Raw genomic sequence first — 18,796 nt, 5'->3', positions numbered from 1 at the left:
ACTGGTTATTTGAGCTGTAGTCTTATTTCTTAAAGTGACGGTGTGTTTGTCAGGGCAACTCCAAGGCCGCTTTAACAACTGTACTTTTTTACCATTGACAGTTGCTGAAGGACCTTAAACATGCGTTATCTTGCTAGGAAGTCTCTTCCCTAACACAGGCAGTAGCTGGGCCAAGGACTGAATAGCTGGAGAATGAATCATTTTCATCTTTGAGGAAAATTCTTTTTTTTTTTTTTTTTTTTGAGATGGAGTCTTGCTGTGTCGCTCAGGCTGGAGTGCAGTGGTGTGATCTTGGCTCATGGCAACCTCTGCCTCCCGGGTTCATGCCATTCTCCTGCCTCAGCCTCCTGAGTAGCCGGGACCACAGGCGCCTGCCATCACGCCTGGCTAATTTTTTGTATTTTTAGTAGAGACAGGGTTTCACCGTGTTAGCCAGGATGGTCTCGATCTCCTGACCTAGTGATCTGCCCACCTCGGTCTCCCAAAGTGCTGGGATTACAGGCGTGAGCCACTGTGCCTGGCTTTGAGGGAAATTCTTGATCTTGCCTGCCATTATTCTTAGGACCTCTATGGCTTTAAATAAATAATATAGAAGAGCTATATTTTAGAAAAGAAATCAGGATTATGGGAAATAGGGAACCAGTGCAAGAAATAAAGTCATTTACTGCAGCATCTCTCATGAGTTGATGCTGCATGTGAGTTAAAGTTTTAGGTGTGAGGCTGGGGGCTGTGGCTCATGTCTATAATCCTAGCACTTTGGGATTATGGGAGGCAGGAGGATTACTTGAGCCCAGGAGTTCAAGACCAGCCTGGGCAACACAGCAAGACCCCATCTCTGTTTTTAAAAAAAACAACCTTGCAGGTGTGATACAATAACAGTCAGTGCTCCAGAGAGGTTACCCTTTGGTACCGCCTGTGCTATGTACTTCACCTGTCATTTAATCTTCACAATAGCCAAATGAGGCTCAGAGACTTAAGTCACTGGTGGGACAACTATACAGTAAGTAATAAAGCCTGTATTCATTCAAACCTGAGAAGATCCCAAAGGTCTATGCTATATCACCTCAGGGGAAGTATATGGGAAAAAGCTCTTTCTGCCTCTGTTTCCTCATCTGTGAAACAGAGATAATTGGACCTCAATGGTGGTTGAATAGGACGGATTAAATAACGATTGGTAGAATCTGAACCTGCAGCCAGTCTTGATTGTATTTGCCACTTGGCAAGCTTATAAAAATAATAGCAAGATAATACAATTACTCAGAGGTGGAGCTGGAATTTAAATTCAAGCATGTTTTAACTTTTGGCTTAAGGTACTTTGGTGTACCTGGCAGTTTTGTAAGCTCTTTAATTAATTAACTCTCTAGGTACTATTGTCTTCATTTTATAAACAAGGCAGCTGAAGTGAGAGAAATAAGTAACCTGTCCTAGGTCATACAATTAATCAATGACAGATCCGGCAGTCTATTTCTAGGCCGTCTATTTCCACGAGGTCATGAGTGCTAAAGAGGGACTAGGGGAAGAATGACTAACTCCAGGGAGCTGACTTTTCTAGTGTGCTTACCTGTTTTGCATCTCTCAAGGATGTGCCATGAAGCTGTAGCCAGGTGGAATTCTACCACAGCCCCGACATGAACATCTGATGGCATTTGCTGGGTTGAAGCCTAGACAAAAACATGAAGAACCATGGCTGCTGCCTGAGCCCATCGTGCTGTAATTATAGAAAGCCTAAGGGAAGAATATGCTGGATATTTTTCAGATAAGTACCCCTTTTATAAAAAATCCTCCAAGTTAGCCCTCATTTTCCATGTAAGGAAACAGAGGCTTTGAGATAGTGTCTGTCTAAGAGACAAAGCCAGGACTTGATCCTGTCTTCAAAATGTAAAATGTAGTACTTTTTCCATTAAAGGTAGACAAGCACTAAGGGATAGGTTTTGGCTTAGTATCAGAATACATTTTTAAAAGCTGTATAAGAATTGAACGGGCTGCACTAGGGGATATGGAATTCTCCAGGCTAGATGAGTTTGAGCAAAGGTTGAACAAGCTCCTGAAAAATGTGTTGCTAAGGAATTCTAGTATCATATCGGGGTTGGACTCAACTTTTTAAATTGCTTTTACCCTGAATGTTCACTTTCTGGGGAATATGAGAATTTTAGGTTTTCTCTGGTTCTGTACTTTTCCACTGAAGTGAAAAAATAAAAAGACCTTTTTATAAAGGCTTGGAAGGGGGCATAAAGAGCATTCCAGTGTGGCACCTTCATTTGCAAAATGAATACGCAGGCCCAGAGAGACTGAGTTAGTGGTGAAGCTAAGGCTAGAACTCAGGCCTCCTGTTTCTTCCCCAGATGACTTGCATCACAGGGGTCTGTTCTTAGTGAGTGGTCTAGCATGAACCCAGCAGTCAGAGCCAGAAACCTGTTTGTCACATTGGATTCCTTCCTCATCCCTCATACAGAAGTAGCCATCAAGTCCTTTAGATTCCTCTTCCTTCATGTTTCTTAGTCCTCTTCTTATACTGTTTCTATATTGATGGAGCCACCATCAGCCCTCCTAAAGTGATGAGCTCATCTGACCAGATTAGGCCCTTTCAGTGGATCACTGCTCATCCCAGGAAAAAGTCAAAACTCCTATCTTGAAGGCTCTTCATGCCTCTGCTTCATCTCCAGCCTCATACTCCCTGTCCCAAACTGTCTCTGTACTACTCCAGCTGAACAGAATTACCTGTAGTGTTCTCTCACCTCTAGGCCTTTGGACCTGCTGAGCCTGGGAATGTGCTCCTCAGACTGTCTCCTATGGCTCCTTTCCTTCCATTCTTCATGACTGGGCCTTGTTCTAGGACATATCTGTGTCTCTTATGGGCTTGGAACATTTCCTCTATGTTCCCACAGCCTCCTATACGATATTCTTCACACATAGTATAGTATTTATTAATACTGCATTGCAGGTTCACAAATGCAAACCCCTTAAGAAAGGTAGGCAGGAAAAGTAAAGGAATAAAGTGGTCTAGAATATAACAGCAATTGAAGAATCAGAGAGCACATTCTCTGTTGGAGAAGGCAATCAGAGAAGCACATTCTCTATTCCATTCCACTCAAGTTATTTTCATTTATAAATGTGGGCCTAGTGGTGTCAGTTCTTCCCATTCTTCCAAAACAGCCAGAAATCTTCATTTTCATGAAAGTTAAAAAACCTTGGTAACTACAGTAAATGTTAAAATTACTGAGACAAACAAAACATGTCTCCAGGTAGATTTTTGCCAATTTGCAACTTCTACATCCTCACTGTATGTTTACATGTTTTATTTCTTCCAACTGATCTGTACCTGGACCGTAAGAATGTCTGTGCTGTATCCCCAGCACAACTCGTGGCACATACCCGGCAAGGAAAGAATGATTCCATGAATCCAGAGCAAAGGTAGCGGTGCCATGGCATGCTGCAAAAAAAGATTCAAGTTTCTGAAAGGATTTTATATTTGCTTTGAGATGATTGAACTCAGCATACACAATTATGGAGAAGAAAGATACACACCTAGCCGTGGCCAACTTCTTGTCTTGTCTTTTTTTTTTTTTGAGACGGAGTCTTGCTCTGTTGCCCAGGCTGGAGTGCAGTCGCACGATCTCAGCTCACAGCAGGCTCTGCCTCCCTGGTTCCAGCGATTCTCCTGCCTCAGCCTCCCGAGTAGACTAGCTGGGATTACAGGCACGTGCCATCATGCCCAGCTAATTTTTGTATTTTTAGTAGAGATGGGATTTCACCATGTTGGCCAGGCTGGTCTCAAACTGCTGACCTCAGGTGATCCGCCCACCTCGGCCTCCCAAAGTGCTGGGATTACAGGTGTGAGCCACCACACCCAGCCAACTTCTTGTCTTAACCACTCAGGTTAGAAGAAATTACCTGTGGGCAGCTTGAGGGCTGTGCTAACTACAAACTAACTAAGATGCTTTAACGATTAAGACACAGTACTAAGTATAGTTATGTGAAGAAACAGCTTCTCTTCAAGCTCTACATATTTCCTTCATTGACCATGTGCACCAGGTTCAAAAGTAGGGGCTATGTATTAGCATGTTTTCTTAAAAGTTTAATAATGTCACTGACAGATACTTCTGTCTCTAAGAAGTTTGCACTAAGTTCTCTTTAATTGGAGACAACTCACTTAGGAACAATGATTACACCCACACTGAATTCAACACCCATTGGAGCTGTCTCACTTTACATTTGACAAAAAAAAAAAAAAAGACTGCATCACTAGAGAAAACAGTCTGAATTTTATCAAACATCCCTCTTAGCTATACAGAGGGCTGGCTTTATGAGCCGAGGGAACAGATCTAGAAGGATCTGCCATCTGACAAGTGAAAGGGCTGTGGAAAGGGCACCAAGCAGATCCTTCTAAGACTTCAGTGCTTGGTGTCGGGTCTGTGAAGCACTCACTCCCATCTGCTTCTAGGGAGCAAGGAGGTGTATGCCATAAAATGATCAAGACACAGTGCTGGGTTCTAATCCTATGTCTGCCACTTACTTGGTGAACTTGGAAAAAAATAAATCCCTTCACTTTCCATACTGTTTCAGCTTTTCTTGCCAAGCCACATCTTAAGTTGCTGTCCAGTCTATGGATTGGTCCCTGTAGGTAAGAAGCCTAACTATATAGTCAGGTGGCAGGATCATGTGAAGCAGAAATCATCTTTCCACTGCTGCTGCTCCAATGATGGCGGGGTGAAGCGATTTTATTTAGTTATGGCTGTGATAAATACCATACCTAGTAAATGTCTAGTTAAAAGAGCTGCCAAGTAAATGTTTTTTCAGTGAATTAATGAACCTTCCATTTTTTAAGACTCAGCTTAAATGTCATCTCCTTAGTGATGTCTTCCCTAATTTTCCTTCCATCCTAGTAGGATAAATTAGTCTTTTCTTTGTGCCACCACTGGACGTAGTAACTATTATAATATTAGCATTGTATCATTATTGTTTACTTGTCTTTCTCTCATACAACATAATTCCTAAGGGCAGGAATTGTAACATTCATCCTTATTCCCCCAGGGCCCAACAATAACTGGTCATAAGAAAATTAGTAATAGGCTGTCCGCAAATGGATATGAAAGAGGATTACTGAATAAATGAGTGAGATAGTTCCTTTGGGCTCCAACATTCTATGACTCTTTGAAATAATAAGCTGCTATATTAAGACATAAAATGAAACTAGTTGGCTTTACACAGTATCCCCATTAGTAGAAAGAAAAGGACAACAGTGGTTTAATGTATTGAGTCCTTACTAAATGCCATGCAGTGAGTTAATACTTTCTATGAATTGCCTCATTTAATACCTACAGTGACTCCAGGTACTGATAATGTTATCCTGATCTTACATATGAGAACAGTGAAACTAAGCAATTAGACAAATGCCCAATCAGTGAGTGGCAGTGAGCTGCAGTTCAAAGTCAAGGCTATTTGACACCAAAGCCCATAGTTCTTTAAAAAGAAAGAAAAATTAAAAATAAGGTGATGCTGATAACCTGTAATTCTCTCAGTCTATTCTAAGGCTTCACAAAGGCCATCTGGGTATTTAGTAGAACAAAGACTATCTGAGCCAGTAGGAACCTTTAAAGGGCATCTAGTCCAGCACAAACATTTTACAGTTGAATTTTTTTTTTTTTAAACAGTCTCTCACTGTCACCCAGGCTGGAGTGCAGTCGTGCCATCTCGGCTCACCACAACCTATTCCTCCCAGGTTCAAGTGATCCTCCTGCTGCCTTAGCCTCCCAAGTAGCTGGGACTACAGGCTCGTGACACCACGCCCAGCTAATTTTTGTAGTTTTTTTTTTTTTTGAGACGGAGTCTCGCTCTGTCGCCCAGGCTGGAGTGCAGTGGCATGATCTCGGCTCACTGCAAGCTCCGCCCCCCAGGTTCACGCCATTCTCCTGCCTCAGCCTCCCGTGTAGCTGGGACTACAGGCGCCTGCCACCACGCCCGGCTAATTTTTTGTATTTTTAGTAGAGACGGGGTTTCACCGTGTTAGCCAGGACGGTCTCAATCTCCTGACCGCGTGATCCGCCCGTCTTGGCCTCCCAAAGTGCTGGGGCTACAGGCCTGAGCCACTGCGCCCGGCTAATTTTTGTAGTTTTAATAGAGATGTGTTTCACCACGTTAGCTAGGCTGGGGTTGAACTCCTGACCTCAAGTGATCCGCCCACCTCAGCCTCCCAAAGTGTTTGGATTACAGGTGTGAGCCATGGCACCTGGCCTATAGTTGAAATTCAAAGTCCAGAGAGAATGATCTGGCTCCAGTCTCAGGGTTGGTTAGTAGAACAGCCTGTCTAGAACCCAACTCCCAGGGCATACTTCTACTGTTCCTGTTACTCAAATGTTCCCTCAGTTCATTCACTACATTATTAAACTTCTGTCTCCTCTTTTTTTTCTTTTAACACCCTCAAGGACAGGGACCTTGTCTTGGTCATCCCTGCATCCCAAGAGCCTAGCACAGCCTGGCATGAGCAGGTGTCCAAAAATGCTTAGGGGAGGCTGGTTTGGAGAATGGTAAGTGACAGTCACAGGCAGAGGTACTTAGTGATTTATTCTCCTCTCAAGGCTCCATCAGCAGGTGGAATGGAAGACACCTCCCACCCTGACCCCTTGGGCAACCAAGGCATTATACTCCTTCACTGCCTGCTCTGTCTGGAGGACCCGCACATCAATGCCATGTTTCTTGAGGTACTCCACAGTTGATGAAGGCACCTGGGAAGGTGGAAAAGAGATGAGTAAGTAGGGGGAAAGGTCCCCCAGGGTTTCCTTTACTGCCATGAGGCAGGTGTACTCTACAGAATTAGACGTTGACAATCGCCACTTCACGATCACTCAGTGTATCACCAGTTCAAAATTTGGCAGGGAGCCCCAATGAGTCAAAAAGCCCTCTTTGACAGAGGTATCATAATACCCAAGCATAAAGCTCAAGTGAAATGGAAATGAAAGAACATGGAATTTGCAGTTAGCCTTGGATTTACATCTTTACTAGCACTGTAACCTTGGGTAAGTAAATTAAGTTATCTGAGTCTTTGTTTTCATGTCTGTAAATTAGGGATATTAACACCTAGCTCCCAGGGTTGGTATGACAACTAGCTGAGCTAAGGGTATGTGAAACATCTACCTTGGTGTGCAAGCTCCATAAATGTTAAATGTTTGAGGTAGTCTAAATTGAGTCTAAATGTCTTCTTTGCCACATACTAAGAAATGTTAGGCTAGCTCTTTAAAGTCTCCCAGCCCCAATTTCTTCACTTGTAAAATAGGTATAATAGTGCTTACATCACAGGGTTGGTGTGAGGATGAAATTGACTCACGTATGTACACTGCAGCTCAAAAGTCTTCTCAGGAAGGCCTTTCTTGCTCACCCCATAGTAGCCCCGCATAAGTCACCATTTTCTTCACTGTTTATTATTATCTGAAGTTGTCTAGTTTTTTATTATCCATGAGGGGCATGAACCTTGTTTGTCTTGTTTATCACACTATCCCCAGTGCCTAGAATAGTGTTTTACCCATAGAAAATGCTTAATAAATATTTGTAAATGAATTTATATAAAAGATGTTCTTAATAGTGACACCTATTATTAGATTATATTTTCTCAACTCTGGCTTGTCCTGAATATTTTTTAAAAATAGATTTTAATTAGACTCTGCCTCAGAAAGAACTCAAGTGAAATATTTTTTAATATGCCCTATATTTTCTATATATTTGAGATTTATAAAAGTAGCCTATCAGATAGGAATTATTGTATTGGCGAAAAAAAAAAAAAAAACTAGTTTAAATTTTTAAAATATAAATAGGCTGGGCATGGTGGCTCAAGCCTTTAATTCCAGCACTTCAGGAGGCCGAGGTAGGAGGATTGCTTGAGCCCTACTGATGAAAGTGCCCTATATACATAAAGCCCTAGATATAAGGGGCACCTTCATCAGTAGGGAACAGGACTGTAGGACATCTATAAAGGAAAGAATAAGGTAGGCCTCTATGTGGAAGACTATACAAAATATAGTAATATAAGTGGGGGAAAAAGTTACAGAATACATATTTATGTAAAATGGTTATAAGTATATAAACGTATATCTATATGTGTAAGTGTGTATATATTTGCAGATGCATTCAGAGAAGACTGGAGAAATATACACCAAATGTGAAGACGGGGAAGGGAATATCTCACCTTTTTACTTCTACATTTCTGCATTGGATTTTTAAATATTTTGCAATGAGCATGTATTATTTCTGTAAGAAAATTAAAAAATAAGCCAGGTGCGGTGGCTCACACCTGTAATCCCAGCACTTTGGGAGGCTGAGACTGGTGGATCACAAGGTCAGGAGATCAAGACCATCCTGGCTAACACAGTGAAACCCCATCTCTACTAAAACTAAAAAAAATTAACCGGGCATGGTGGCAGGGGCCTGTAGTCCCAGCTACTCGGGAGGCTGAGGCAGGAGAATGGGGTGAACCTGGGAGGCAGAGCTTACAGTGAGCCAAGATGGCACCACTGCACTCAGCCTGGGTGACAGAGCAAGACTCCATCTCAAAAAAAAAAAAAGAAAAAAAAAAAAGAAAATTAAAAAATAGGCCAGGCGTGGTAGCTCACATTTGTAATCCTAGCACTTTGGGAGGCCAAGGCGGGAGATCATTTGAGTTTAGGAGCTCAAGACCAGCCTGGGCAACAATAATGAGACCCCATCTATATTTTTTAAAAAGGAAAAATAAAATTACATTTTTTTCTGAAGAGGGGAAAAACATAAATGTGTCCAAGAAAAGAAAAATTAGAAGTACTATAAAATATACTATGAGGATAGAAAGTATTATTAAAATGTAAAGAACCAAATAGTGATCCTTGTAGAACTTGAGAGATTGTGAGAAATAGTTGAAATGACACTGTCTCAGGGTTAGGTAGACTGGAGAGCCCAACGCTGATGAGGCAGAGGAATGTATGCAGCCATTGCTATCCTGGGTCAGCAAAACAAGGGTACATGATATATAAAGATGACCTCCCAAGAAGGACAAATCTGTAAGACAAAGGTCCAAGAGATCCCCACCTGTCCTCAGAAATGCTGTGCACACCAACACCTACCTTCAAGGCCTCACTCATCCCTCGGCCAATCACAAGAGTCTGTACACCCTTCTCAACAACTTCCTTCACATCTGCAGGCTGCACACCAGGAGAATGCTGGATGTGGAAAGAGAAAGTAGACAGTTACCTGCTCTCAATCTTTCATTGCAATAGGCATTCTCGTGGGATTCATTCATTCAAGAAATGTCTACTGAGGTTCACTTTGTGCCAAGCATCACTCATAGGCTCTTTAAGGCACTTAGGGAGGCTGACGAGGCAGGATCCCTTGGATCTAGGAGTTCAAGACCAGCCTGGGCAATATAGGGAGACCCTGTCTCTACAAAAAATAAAAAATTAGCTGGGTATGGTGACTTAGGCCTGTAGTCCCAGCTACTCAGGAGAGCTGAGTTGGGAGGATTGCTTGAACCTGGGAGGTCAAGGCTGCAGTGAGCCATGACTGCACCACTGCACTCCATCCTGGGCAACAGAGTGAGACCCTGTCTAAAAAAAAAAAAAAAGAAAAAGAAAAAAGAGATAAATCAAGGAAATCAGGGAAAGAAGGCATTCCAAGTACAGGAAAAAGCATTTAAAAAGGCTCAGGACCTTTTGGCTGGAACAACCATCTTCCAGTAATTTGCCAAAATGACAAATACAAAGGGAAAGAGGAGATGCCCCCAGTATATGTCCTCTAGGCCTTTTAGAAAATATGGAGTTGTTCCTTTGGCCAGTGGTACGTGTGAATCTATAAGACAGGTGATATTGTAGACATCAAGGGAATGGGTATACTGTTCAAAAAGGAATGTCCCACAAATGTTACCATGGCAAAACTGGAAGAATCTACACTATTACCCAACATGCTGTTGGCATTGTTGTAAACAAGTAACTTACGGGCCATTTTCTTGCCACGAGAATTAATGTGCCTATTGAGCACATTAAGCACTCTAAGAGCCAATATAGCTTCCTGAAATGCATGAAGGAAAATGTTCAGTAAAAGAAGGAAGCCAGAGAGAAAGGTACCTGGGTTCAAATGAAACACCAGCCTGCCCCGCCCAGAGAAGCACACTGTGTAAGAACCAATGGGAAGAAGCCTGAGTTGCTGGAGCCTATTCCCTGTGAATTCATGCCATAATTTGTGTAAAAAAAAAAAAAAAAAAAAAAAAAAAAAAAACCTCTGGACTGTACATTTAAAAAAAAAAAAAAAAAGTGGCCAGGTATGGTGGCTCATGCCTGTAATCCTAACACTTTGGGAGGCTGAGGTGGGCAGACCACCTGAGGTCTATAGTTTGAGACCAGCCTGGTCAATATGGCGAAACCCCGTCTCAACTAAAAATACAAAAATTAGCTGGGCGTGGTGGCACGTGCCTGCAGTCCCAGCTACTTGGGAGGCTGAGGCAGGAGAATCACTTGAACCTGGGAGGCAGAGGTTGCAGTGAGCTGAGATCACACCATTGCACTCCAGCCTAGGCAACAAGACCGATACTTCATCTCAAAAAAAAAAGCAGCCAGGCACAGTGGCTCATGCCTGTAATCCCAGCACTTTGGAAGGCCGAGGTGGGCGGATCACAAGGTCAGGAGATCGAGACCATCCTGGCGAACATGGTGAAACCCTGTCTCTACTAAAAATACAAAAAATTAGCCGGGCGTGGTAGCGGGCACCTGTAGTCCCAGCTACTTGGGAGGCTGAGACAGGAAAATGGTGTGAATTCAGGAGATGGAGCTTGCAGTGAGCTGAGATCTTGCCACTGCACTCCAGCCTGGGCAACAGAGTGAGACTCTGTCTCAAAAAAAAAAAAAAAGGCTCAGAGGAAAGAAAAAGACTAGAAGAACAGTTAATTCAGTACAACTTGTATGTAGAGTGACAGCTGAGGTGGGAAAAGAAAGCACTTGCATAGCATGCTAAAATTTTGACTTTAGAAAAATTTCCTAAGAATCTCTATATTGTTACTTTTTTCTGAACTTCCTAACCTTCCCAGCTAACTCCAGGAAACTTCTTTTTATGCTTTTAAATCTACCTATCACTCTGAAAAGTCTTCCCAGTCTTCCAGGCACATTTAAGGTGAAGTGTTTAATAAAGATGAATTGAGCATTAAAGGATGGTGGCTTCTTGAACTACCTCTACGTCAGCAGAGGGGATATGGGAGTTAGAGTTTGGGAACTACCAGCCCAACCTACTGGTCTCCGCCTGGTAGGCATCTGCACAAGGACAATGCTTTTAGCACTGAAGCTCTCAGAGACAAAGCATTCCTTTCCTGACCCATATACCTCTATCCTTTCATTCATTCATCTGGCATTTACTGAGAACTTAACTCTGTGCCGTGTCTCAATAGAAATACTGAGATGAACCAAATGTTCCATGGAGTTTCATTCAGGTAAGGTTAGTGAAAATGTGCAAATATTTATAGTAAGATGAGAAGAAATGGAGTTGAGGATCTCAGAAGACAGAGTGAATAAACCCAAATGGGAAACTGTCATCGAAGACAATGCTGTTTTAACTGGGTCTCGAAGTATGAACATGAATAGGCCTTGAAGCAGTGGTTGTAGAAGGGGTACATTCTAATGGTAGTGATGGTATAGGAAAAGAGCTGTTGAAATTCTCAAAGAGATAACAAATGGGCCAAAGAAGGGTTTTCCAGTTCAGGAAGATGAGGCGTCATGGAGATAGGACTAAAATTTATATATTTATGAAAGGTATGGGGACCAGGCGCAGTGGCTCACGCCTGTAATCCCAGCACTTTGGGAGGCCAAGGAGGGCGGATTACCTGAGGTCAGGAGTTCAAGACCAGCCTGGCTAACATGGTGAAACCCTGTCTCTACTAAAAATACAAAAATTAGCCAGATGTGGTGGTGTGTGCCTGTAATTCCAGCTACTCAGGAGGCTGAGGCAGGAGAATTGCTTGAACCCGGAAGGTGGAGGTTGCAGTGAGCTGAGATCGTGCCACTGCATTCCAGCTGGGCGACAAGAGCGAAACTCTGTCTCAAAAAAAAAAAAAAAAAAAAAAAAGAAACATATGGGGAGGATGAATATGAGTTTTCATTAAATCCTATAATAATAATATCTTACATATTTATATGTGCAGTTTTATTTATTTAATTTTTTTTTTTTAGATGGAGTCTCGCTCTCTCACCCAGAGCTCACATTCTAGTAAAATGAAACAAGGCCACTGACTGCTGGAAATCCAAGTGTAAGGTCATAGGAGACGGCAGACCCATAATCCTCTGGAGATTAGACTAGAGACAGCCACAGCCCATTGGAGTGGCTGGATCAATGGAACTCAAGTGATGAATTGGGCTGCTGCTGCTTTACTGAAGGCTCACAGTGTCATGTACAAAGCAATGAAAGATAACTGCAAAGGCCTGTGGATCCAAGCATTGGCAGTGATTACTCACAATTTTGTGCAGAGGCCTGGGATTGGAGCATGAGACTGTTAATGAGGCATCCTCAACCTGCCACTAGCAATTCCTGTGCTGTTTCCAATCCCTCAGGGCAAATGACTAGGCTCTTGTTCCTACTGAGTGTCTGATTCTGTTCCTCTACTTTAAGAGGCTTTCTGTCACACGACCTAAGGTGGTAAAAGCTTACTGTTTTTTCTGTGGGAGAAGCTATTAATTATGGAAAAATGTCCAGCTAATATCCATTATGCCGGCTAAGCAACAAGATGGCATCCTATCTGTCTTGAACGTTTCTCCCTATTTCATGTTAACTTTAAAAAGAAAACATTCCTAAACTACACTTCCAAAGAAGTATTTCCTTCTGCCAAAATTAGGTGAGCACAAATGGGTAGTAGCAATGCTATCATCTTGCTGTATTGCTGATAAAAGCAGATTCTGTGAGTGAAGGTTAAAGGATCTCTGGAATCTATCCCCTGTGGACGCTGCCTGAGTCACATTGTCATTATTGCTTGTCTGAATTAACAGGCTCTTAAATAATCTTGCTGCCTCTGCCAGGGCAGAGGCCTGTTTTTGTGCTACAGGCCTCTCTGGCAGTCTATTGAGGCCGATGGTCCCCTTCTCAGACTAATGTTTTAGAATATACAAAAGAAGATGTGTAAGATTGTAGAGGAAACATTTCTTACAAGTGGAATTATCAAAATATTAACAAACTTTTGGTCTAGTATTATATGTTTCTTTATTAGTTTAGGACAATGGAAATCTTTTCCAAAAGTCTGCTAGCCAGCTTACCCTCCCATCTCATAATGGCAGATGACTAGTTTTTCTTTCAAAATCTATTCTGCCTATTTTCTGGGGCATATAGCTGATAAGCTAGACACTCCGTTTTCTGTCCTTCTTGCAGTTAAGTGTGGTCATATGACTGTGCTGTCACTAATATAAAATTCAATGGAATGTGAGCAGAAGAAACGATTTCATATCTAGGTTTGGCATGAGCTTTTCTTCTCTTTCCTCTTCCTTGCAAGCTAGAGCCCTGCCATGCCTACAACTGGTTCCTACAATTCAAATGTTCTAGGAGATGGTAGAGCAATAAAAAGGAAAAAACCAAGGTCCCTAAATGAGCCTGTGCTATTCACATCTCTCTCACCCCACCAAAAGTTTGGACTGGCCACAATAATTTATCAGAGAAAGACACTTCCATCTTCTTTATGCTACTGAATTTTGAGACTTCTATTACAACACTTTGGCCTTCACACTAAGTAATCACGCTAAGTAATCCATTACTAAACTAAACCATGACTAGTTAGGCAAATCATGAGCTGTAGAATAAATATTGGGGACTCAACCACATTAGACACTATGTCTAATTTGCAAAATATATATAAGGGAGCCATATTATAGGGGCCTTTACCTTTTGGGGATTCAGCTATATGGTCCAGAGAAGGAGAGAGTAAGAACTATGGAAATAGAGTAATTCAGTCATTCTTTTTTGTTTTTGAGACAGGGTCTCACTCTCTGTCACTGAGGCTGGAGGGCAGTGGTGCCATCAGGGCTCACTGCAGCCTCAACCTCCCAGGCTCAAGTGATCCTCCCACCTCAGCCTCCTGAGTAGCTGGGATTACAGGCGTGTGCCACCACGCCTGACTAATTTTTGTATCTTCAATAGAGACGGGCCCAAGAATAATCATTATGTTCTAACATTAAAGGGATCATCTTGGCCAGGAGCGGTGGCTCATGCCTGTAATCCCAACATTTTGGGAGGCCAAGGTGGGCGTATCACCTGAAGTCAGGAGTTCGAGACCAGCCTGGCAAACATGGTGAAACTCCACATCTACTAAAAATACCAAAATTAGCTGGGCGTGGTAGCAGGCACCTGTAATCCCAGCTACTCGAGAGGCTGAGGCAGGAGAATTGCTTGAACGTGGGAGGCAGAGGTTGCAGTGAGCCAAAATTGTGCCACTGACCTCCAGCCTGGGCGACAAGAGTGAAACTGTTGCATTAAAAAAAAAAAAAAAAAAAAAAAAATCATCTTAAAGGATTTGAACTATTTGCAAATTTTACCATAATTGCCAACTTTAAAATATAATCCCTTAGTAAGATTCAAGTCCACCATATTAGCTGCAATAATAAGAGTTATAGGGTTAGGCAGAGGGGCTCACACCTGTAATCTCAGTGCTTTGAGGGGCTGAGGCAGGAGGGTCACTTGAGGCCAGGAGTTTGAGACCAGCCTGAGCAACATAGTGAGAGTTTGTCTCTATAAAAAAATCAGTCAGGTGTGGTGGCTCATGCCTACAATCCCAGCACTTTGGGAGGCCAAGAGTGGGTGGATCTCTTGAGGCCAGGAGTTCAAGACCATCCTGGCCAACATAGCAAAACCCTGTCTCTACTAAAATTACAAAAATTAGCCAGGCGTAGTGGCACATGCCTGTAATCCCAGCTACTCAGGAGGCTGAGGCACAAGAATTGGTTAAACACGGACTACCCTCTTTGGGTCCCCTCCCTTTGTATGGGAGCTCTGTTTTCACTCTATTAAATCTTGCAGCTGCACTCTTCCATGTCCACCACTGCTGTTTGCCGCCGTCACAGACCTGCCGCTGACTTCCATCCCTCTGGATCCAGCAGGGTGTCCGCTGTGCTCCTGATCCAGCGAGGTGCCCATTGCCGCTCCCGATCGGGCTAAAGGCTTGCCATTGTTCCTGCACGACTAAGTGCCCAGGTTCGTCCTAATTGAGCTGAACACTAGTCACTGGGTTCCACGGTTCTCTTCTGTGACCCATGGCTTCTAATAGAGCTATAACACTCACAGCATGGCCCAAGATTCCATTCCTTGGAATCTGTGAGGCCAAGAACCCCAGGTCAGAGAACACAAGGCTTGCCACCATCTTGGAAGCAGCCCACCGCCATCTTGGGAGCTCTGGGAGCAAGGGCCCCCCAGTAACATTTGGCGACCATGAAGGGACCTCCAAAGCAATGGGAAACGTTCCCCGTAAGGCAAAAACGCCCCTAAGATATATTCTGGAGAATTGGGACCAATTTGACTCTCAGACACTAAGAAAGAAATGATTTATATTTTTTCTGCAGTACCGCCTGGCCACGATACCGTCTTCAAGGGGGAGAAACCTGGCCTCCTGAAGGAAGTATAAATTATAACACCATCTTACACCTAGACCTCTTTCGTAGAAAAGAAGGCAAATGGAGTGAAGTGCCACATGTACAAACTTTCTTTTCATTAAGAGACAACTCGCAATTATGTAAAAAGTGTGATTTATACCCTATAGGAAGCCCTTAGAGTCTACCTCCCTACCCGGTGTCCCCCCAACTCCTTCCCCAACTAATAAGGAATCCCCTTCAACCCAAATGGTCCAAAAGGAGATAAGACAAAGGGATAAACAATGAACCAAAGAGTGCCAATATTCCCCAATTATGCCCCCTCCAAGCAGTGGGAGGAGGAGAATTCGGCCCAGCCAGAGTGCACGTACCTTTTTCTCTCTCAGATTTGAAGCAAATTAAAATAGACCTAGGTAAATTCTCAGATAACCGTGATGGCCATATTGATGTTTTACAAGGGTTAGGACAATCCTTTGATCTGACATGGAGAGATATAATGTTACTGCTAAATCAGACACTAACCCCAAATGAGAGAAGTGCTGCCATAACTGTAGCCTGAGAGTTTGGTGATCTCTGGTATCTCAGTCAGGTCAATGATAGGATGACAACAGAGGAAAGAGAACGATTCCCCACAGGCCAGCAGGCAGTTCCCAGTGTAGACCCTCACTGGGACACAGAAGCAGAACACGGAGCTTGGTGCTGCAGACATTCGCTAACTTTCGTGCTAGAAGGACTAAGGAAAACTAGGAAGAAGCCTGTGAATTATTCAATGATGCCCACTATAACACAGGGAAGGGAAGAAAATCCTACTGCCTTTCTGGAGAGACTAAGGGAGGCATTGAGAAAGCATACCTCTCTGTCACCTGACTCTATTGAAGGCCAACTAATCTTAAAGGATAGGTTTATCACTCAGTCAGCTGCAGACATTAGAAAAAACTTCAAAAAACTTAGAAACCCTATTGAACTTGGCAACCTCGGTTTCTTATAATAGAGATCAGGAGGAGCAAGCAGAACTGGATAAACGGGATGAAAAAAAAGGCCACTGCTTTAGTCATGGCCCTCAGGCAAGCAGACTTTGGAGGCTCTGGAACACAGAAAGCCTAGGGAAATTGAATGCCTAATAGGGCTTGCTTCCAGTGCAGTCTACAAGGACACTTTATAAAAGATTGTCCACATAGAAATAAGCTGCCCCCTCGTCCATGCCCCTTATGTCAAGGGAATCACTGGAAGGCCCACTGCCCCAGGGGACGAAGGTCCTCTGAGTCAGAAGCCACTAACCAGATGATCCAGCAGGACTGAGGGTGCCCAGGGCAAGTGCCAGCCCATGCCATCACCCTCACAGAACCCCGGGTATGCTTAACCATTGAGGGCCAGGAGGTTAACTGTCTCCTGGACACTGGTGCGGACTTCTCAGTCTTACTCTCCTGTCCCAGACAACTGTCCTCCAGATCTGTCACTATCTGAGGGGTCCTAGGACAGCCAGTCACTAGATACTTCTCCCAGCCACTAAGTTGTGACTGGAGAACTTTACTCTTTTCACATGCTTTTCTAATTATGCCTGAAAGCCCCACTCCCTTGTTAGGGAGAGACATTCTAGCAAAAGCAGGGGCCATTATACACCTAAACATAGGAAAAGGAACACCCGTTTGTTGTCCCCTGCTTGAGGAAGGAATTAATCCTGAAGTCTGGGCAACAGAAGGACACTATGGACGAGCAAAAAATGCCCATCCTGTTCAAATTAAACTAAAGGATTCTGCCTCCTTTCCCTACCAAAGGCAGTACCCCCTTAGACCCGAGGCCCAACAAGGACTCAAAAAAATTATTAAGGACTTAAAGCCCAAGGCCTAGTAAAACCATGCAATAGCCCCTGCAATACTCCAATTTTAGGAGTACAGAAACCCAACAGACAGTGGAGGTTAGTGCAAGATCTCAGGATTATCAGTGAGGTCATTGTCCCTCTATACCCAGCTGTACCTAACCCTTATACTCTGCTTTCCCAAATACCAGAGGAAGCAGAGTGGTTTACAGTCCTGGACCTAAAGGATGCCTTTTTCTGCATCCCTGTATATCCTGACTCTCAATTCTTGTTTGCCTTTGAAGATCCTTTGAACTCAACGTCTCAACTCACCTGGACTGTTTTACCCCAAGGGTTCAGTGATAGCCCCCATCTATTTGTCCAGGCATTAGCCCAAGACTTGAGCCAGTTCTCACACCTGGACACTCTTATCCTTCAGTATGTGGATGATTTACTTTTAGCTGCCCGTTCAGAAACCTTGTGCCATCAAGCCACCCAAGCACTCTTAAATTTCCTCGCTACCTGTGGCTACAAGGTTTCCAAACCAAAGGCTCAGCTCTGCTCACAGCAGCCTAAATACTTAGGGCTAAAATTATCCAAAGGCACCAGGGCCCTCAGTGAGGAATGTATCCAGCCTATACCGGCTTATCCTCATCCCAAAACCCTAAAACAACTAAGTGGGCTCCTTGGATAATAGGCTTCTGCCAAATATGGATTCCCAGGTATGGTGAAATAGCCAGACCATTATATACATTAATTAAAGAAACTCAGAAAGCCAATACCCATTTAGTAAGATGGACACCTGAAGCAGAAGCGGCTTTCCAGGCCCTAAAGAAGGCCCTAACCCAAGCCCCAGTGTTAAGCTTGCCAACGGGGCAAGACTTCGTATATGTCACGGAAAAAACAGGAATAGCTCTAGGAGTCCTTACACAGGTCCGAGGGATGAGCTTGCAACCCATGGCATACCTGAGTAAGAAAACTGATGTAGTGGCAAAGGGTTGGCCTCATTGTTTACGGGTAGTGGCAGCAGTAGCAGTTTTAGTATCTGAAGCATTTAAAATAATACAGGGAAGATATCTTACTGTGTGGACATCTCATGATGTGAACGGCATACTCACTGCTAAAGGAGACTTGTGGCTGTCAGACAACCGTTTACTTAAATATCAGGCTCTATTACTTGAAGGGCCAGTGCTGTGACTGCGCACTTGTGCAACTCTTAACCCCGCCACATTTCTTCCAGACGAAGAAAAGAGAGAACATAACTGTCATCAAGTAATTGCTCAAACCTACGCCACTCAAGGGGACCTTTTAGAGGTTCCCTTGATTGATCCCGACGTCAACTTGTATACTGATGGAAGTTCCTTTGTAGAAAAAGGACTTCGAAAAGCGGGTATGCAGTGGTCAGTGATAATGGAATACTTGAAAGTAACCCCTCACTCCAGGA

At 43.4% G+C, this 18,796-nt stretch overlaps 1 protein-coding gene across 2 annotated transcripts in view; it reads right to left on the bottom strand.

Moving 5' to 3' along the window:
• Window positions 1-6,542: 6,542 nt before the first annotated feature.
• Window positions 6,543-18,796, bottom strand: part of LOC105468947 (adipogenesis associated Mth938 domain containing) — a 52,422-nt gene continuing 40,168 nt past the window's right edge. For both annotated transcript variants that reach the window (XM_071075348.1, XM_071075349.1), the window contains exons 3-4: window positions 9,084-9,179; window positions 6,543-6,722 (exon numbers count right to left, since the gene is read on the bottom strand). In XM_071075348.1, the coding sequence (XP_070931449.1) occupies window positions 6,582-6,722; window positions 9,084-9,179 (237 nt within the window). In that variant the 3' untranslated portion in view covers window positions 6,543-6,581. The remainder of the gene's footprint in view (window positions 6,723-9,083; window positions 9,180-18,796) is intronic.

The sequence above is a fragment of the Macaca nemestrina genome, chromosome 12 (genome assembly GCF_043159975.1).
Source record: "Macaca nemestrina isolate mMacNem1 chromosome 12, mMacNem.hap1, whole genome shotgun sequence".
NCBI lineage: Eukaryota > Metazoa > Chordata > Mammalia > Primates > Cercopithecidae > Macaca > Macaca nemestrina.
The sequence above is the reverse complement of the archived record's forward strand: the minus strand, read 5'-3'. Positions and strand labels throughout refer to the sequence as shown.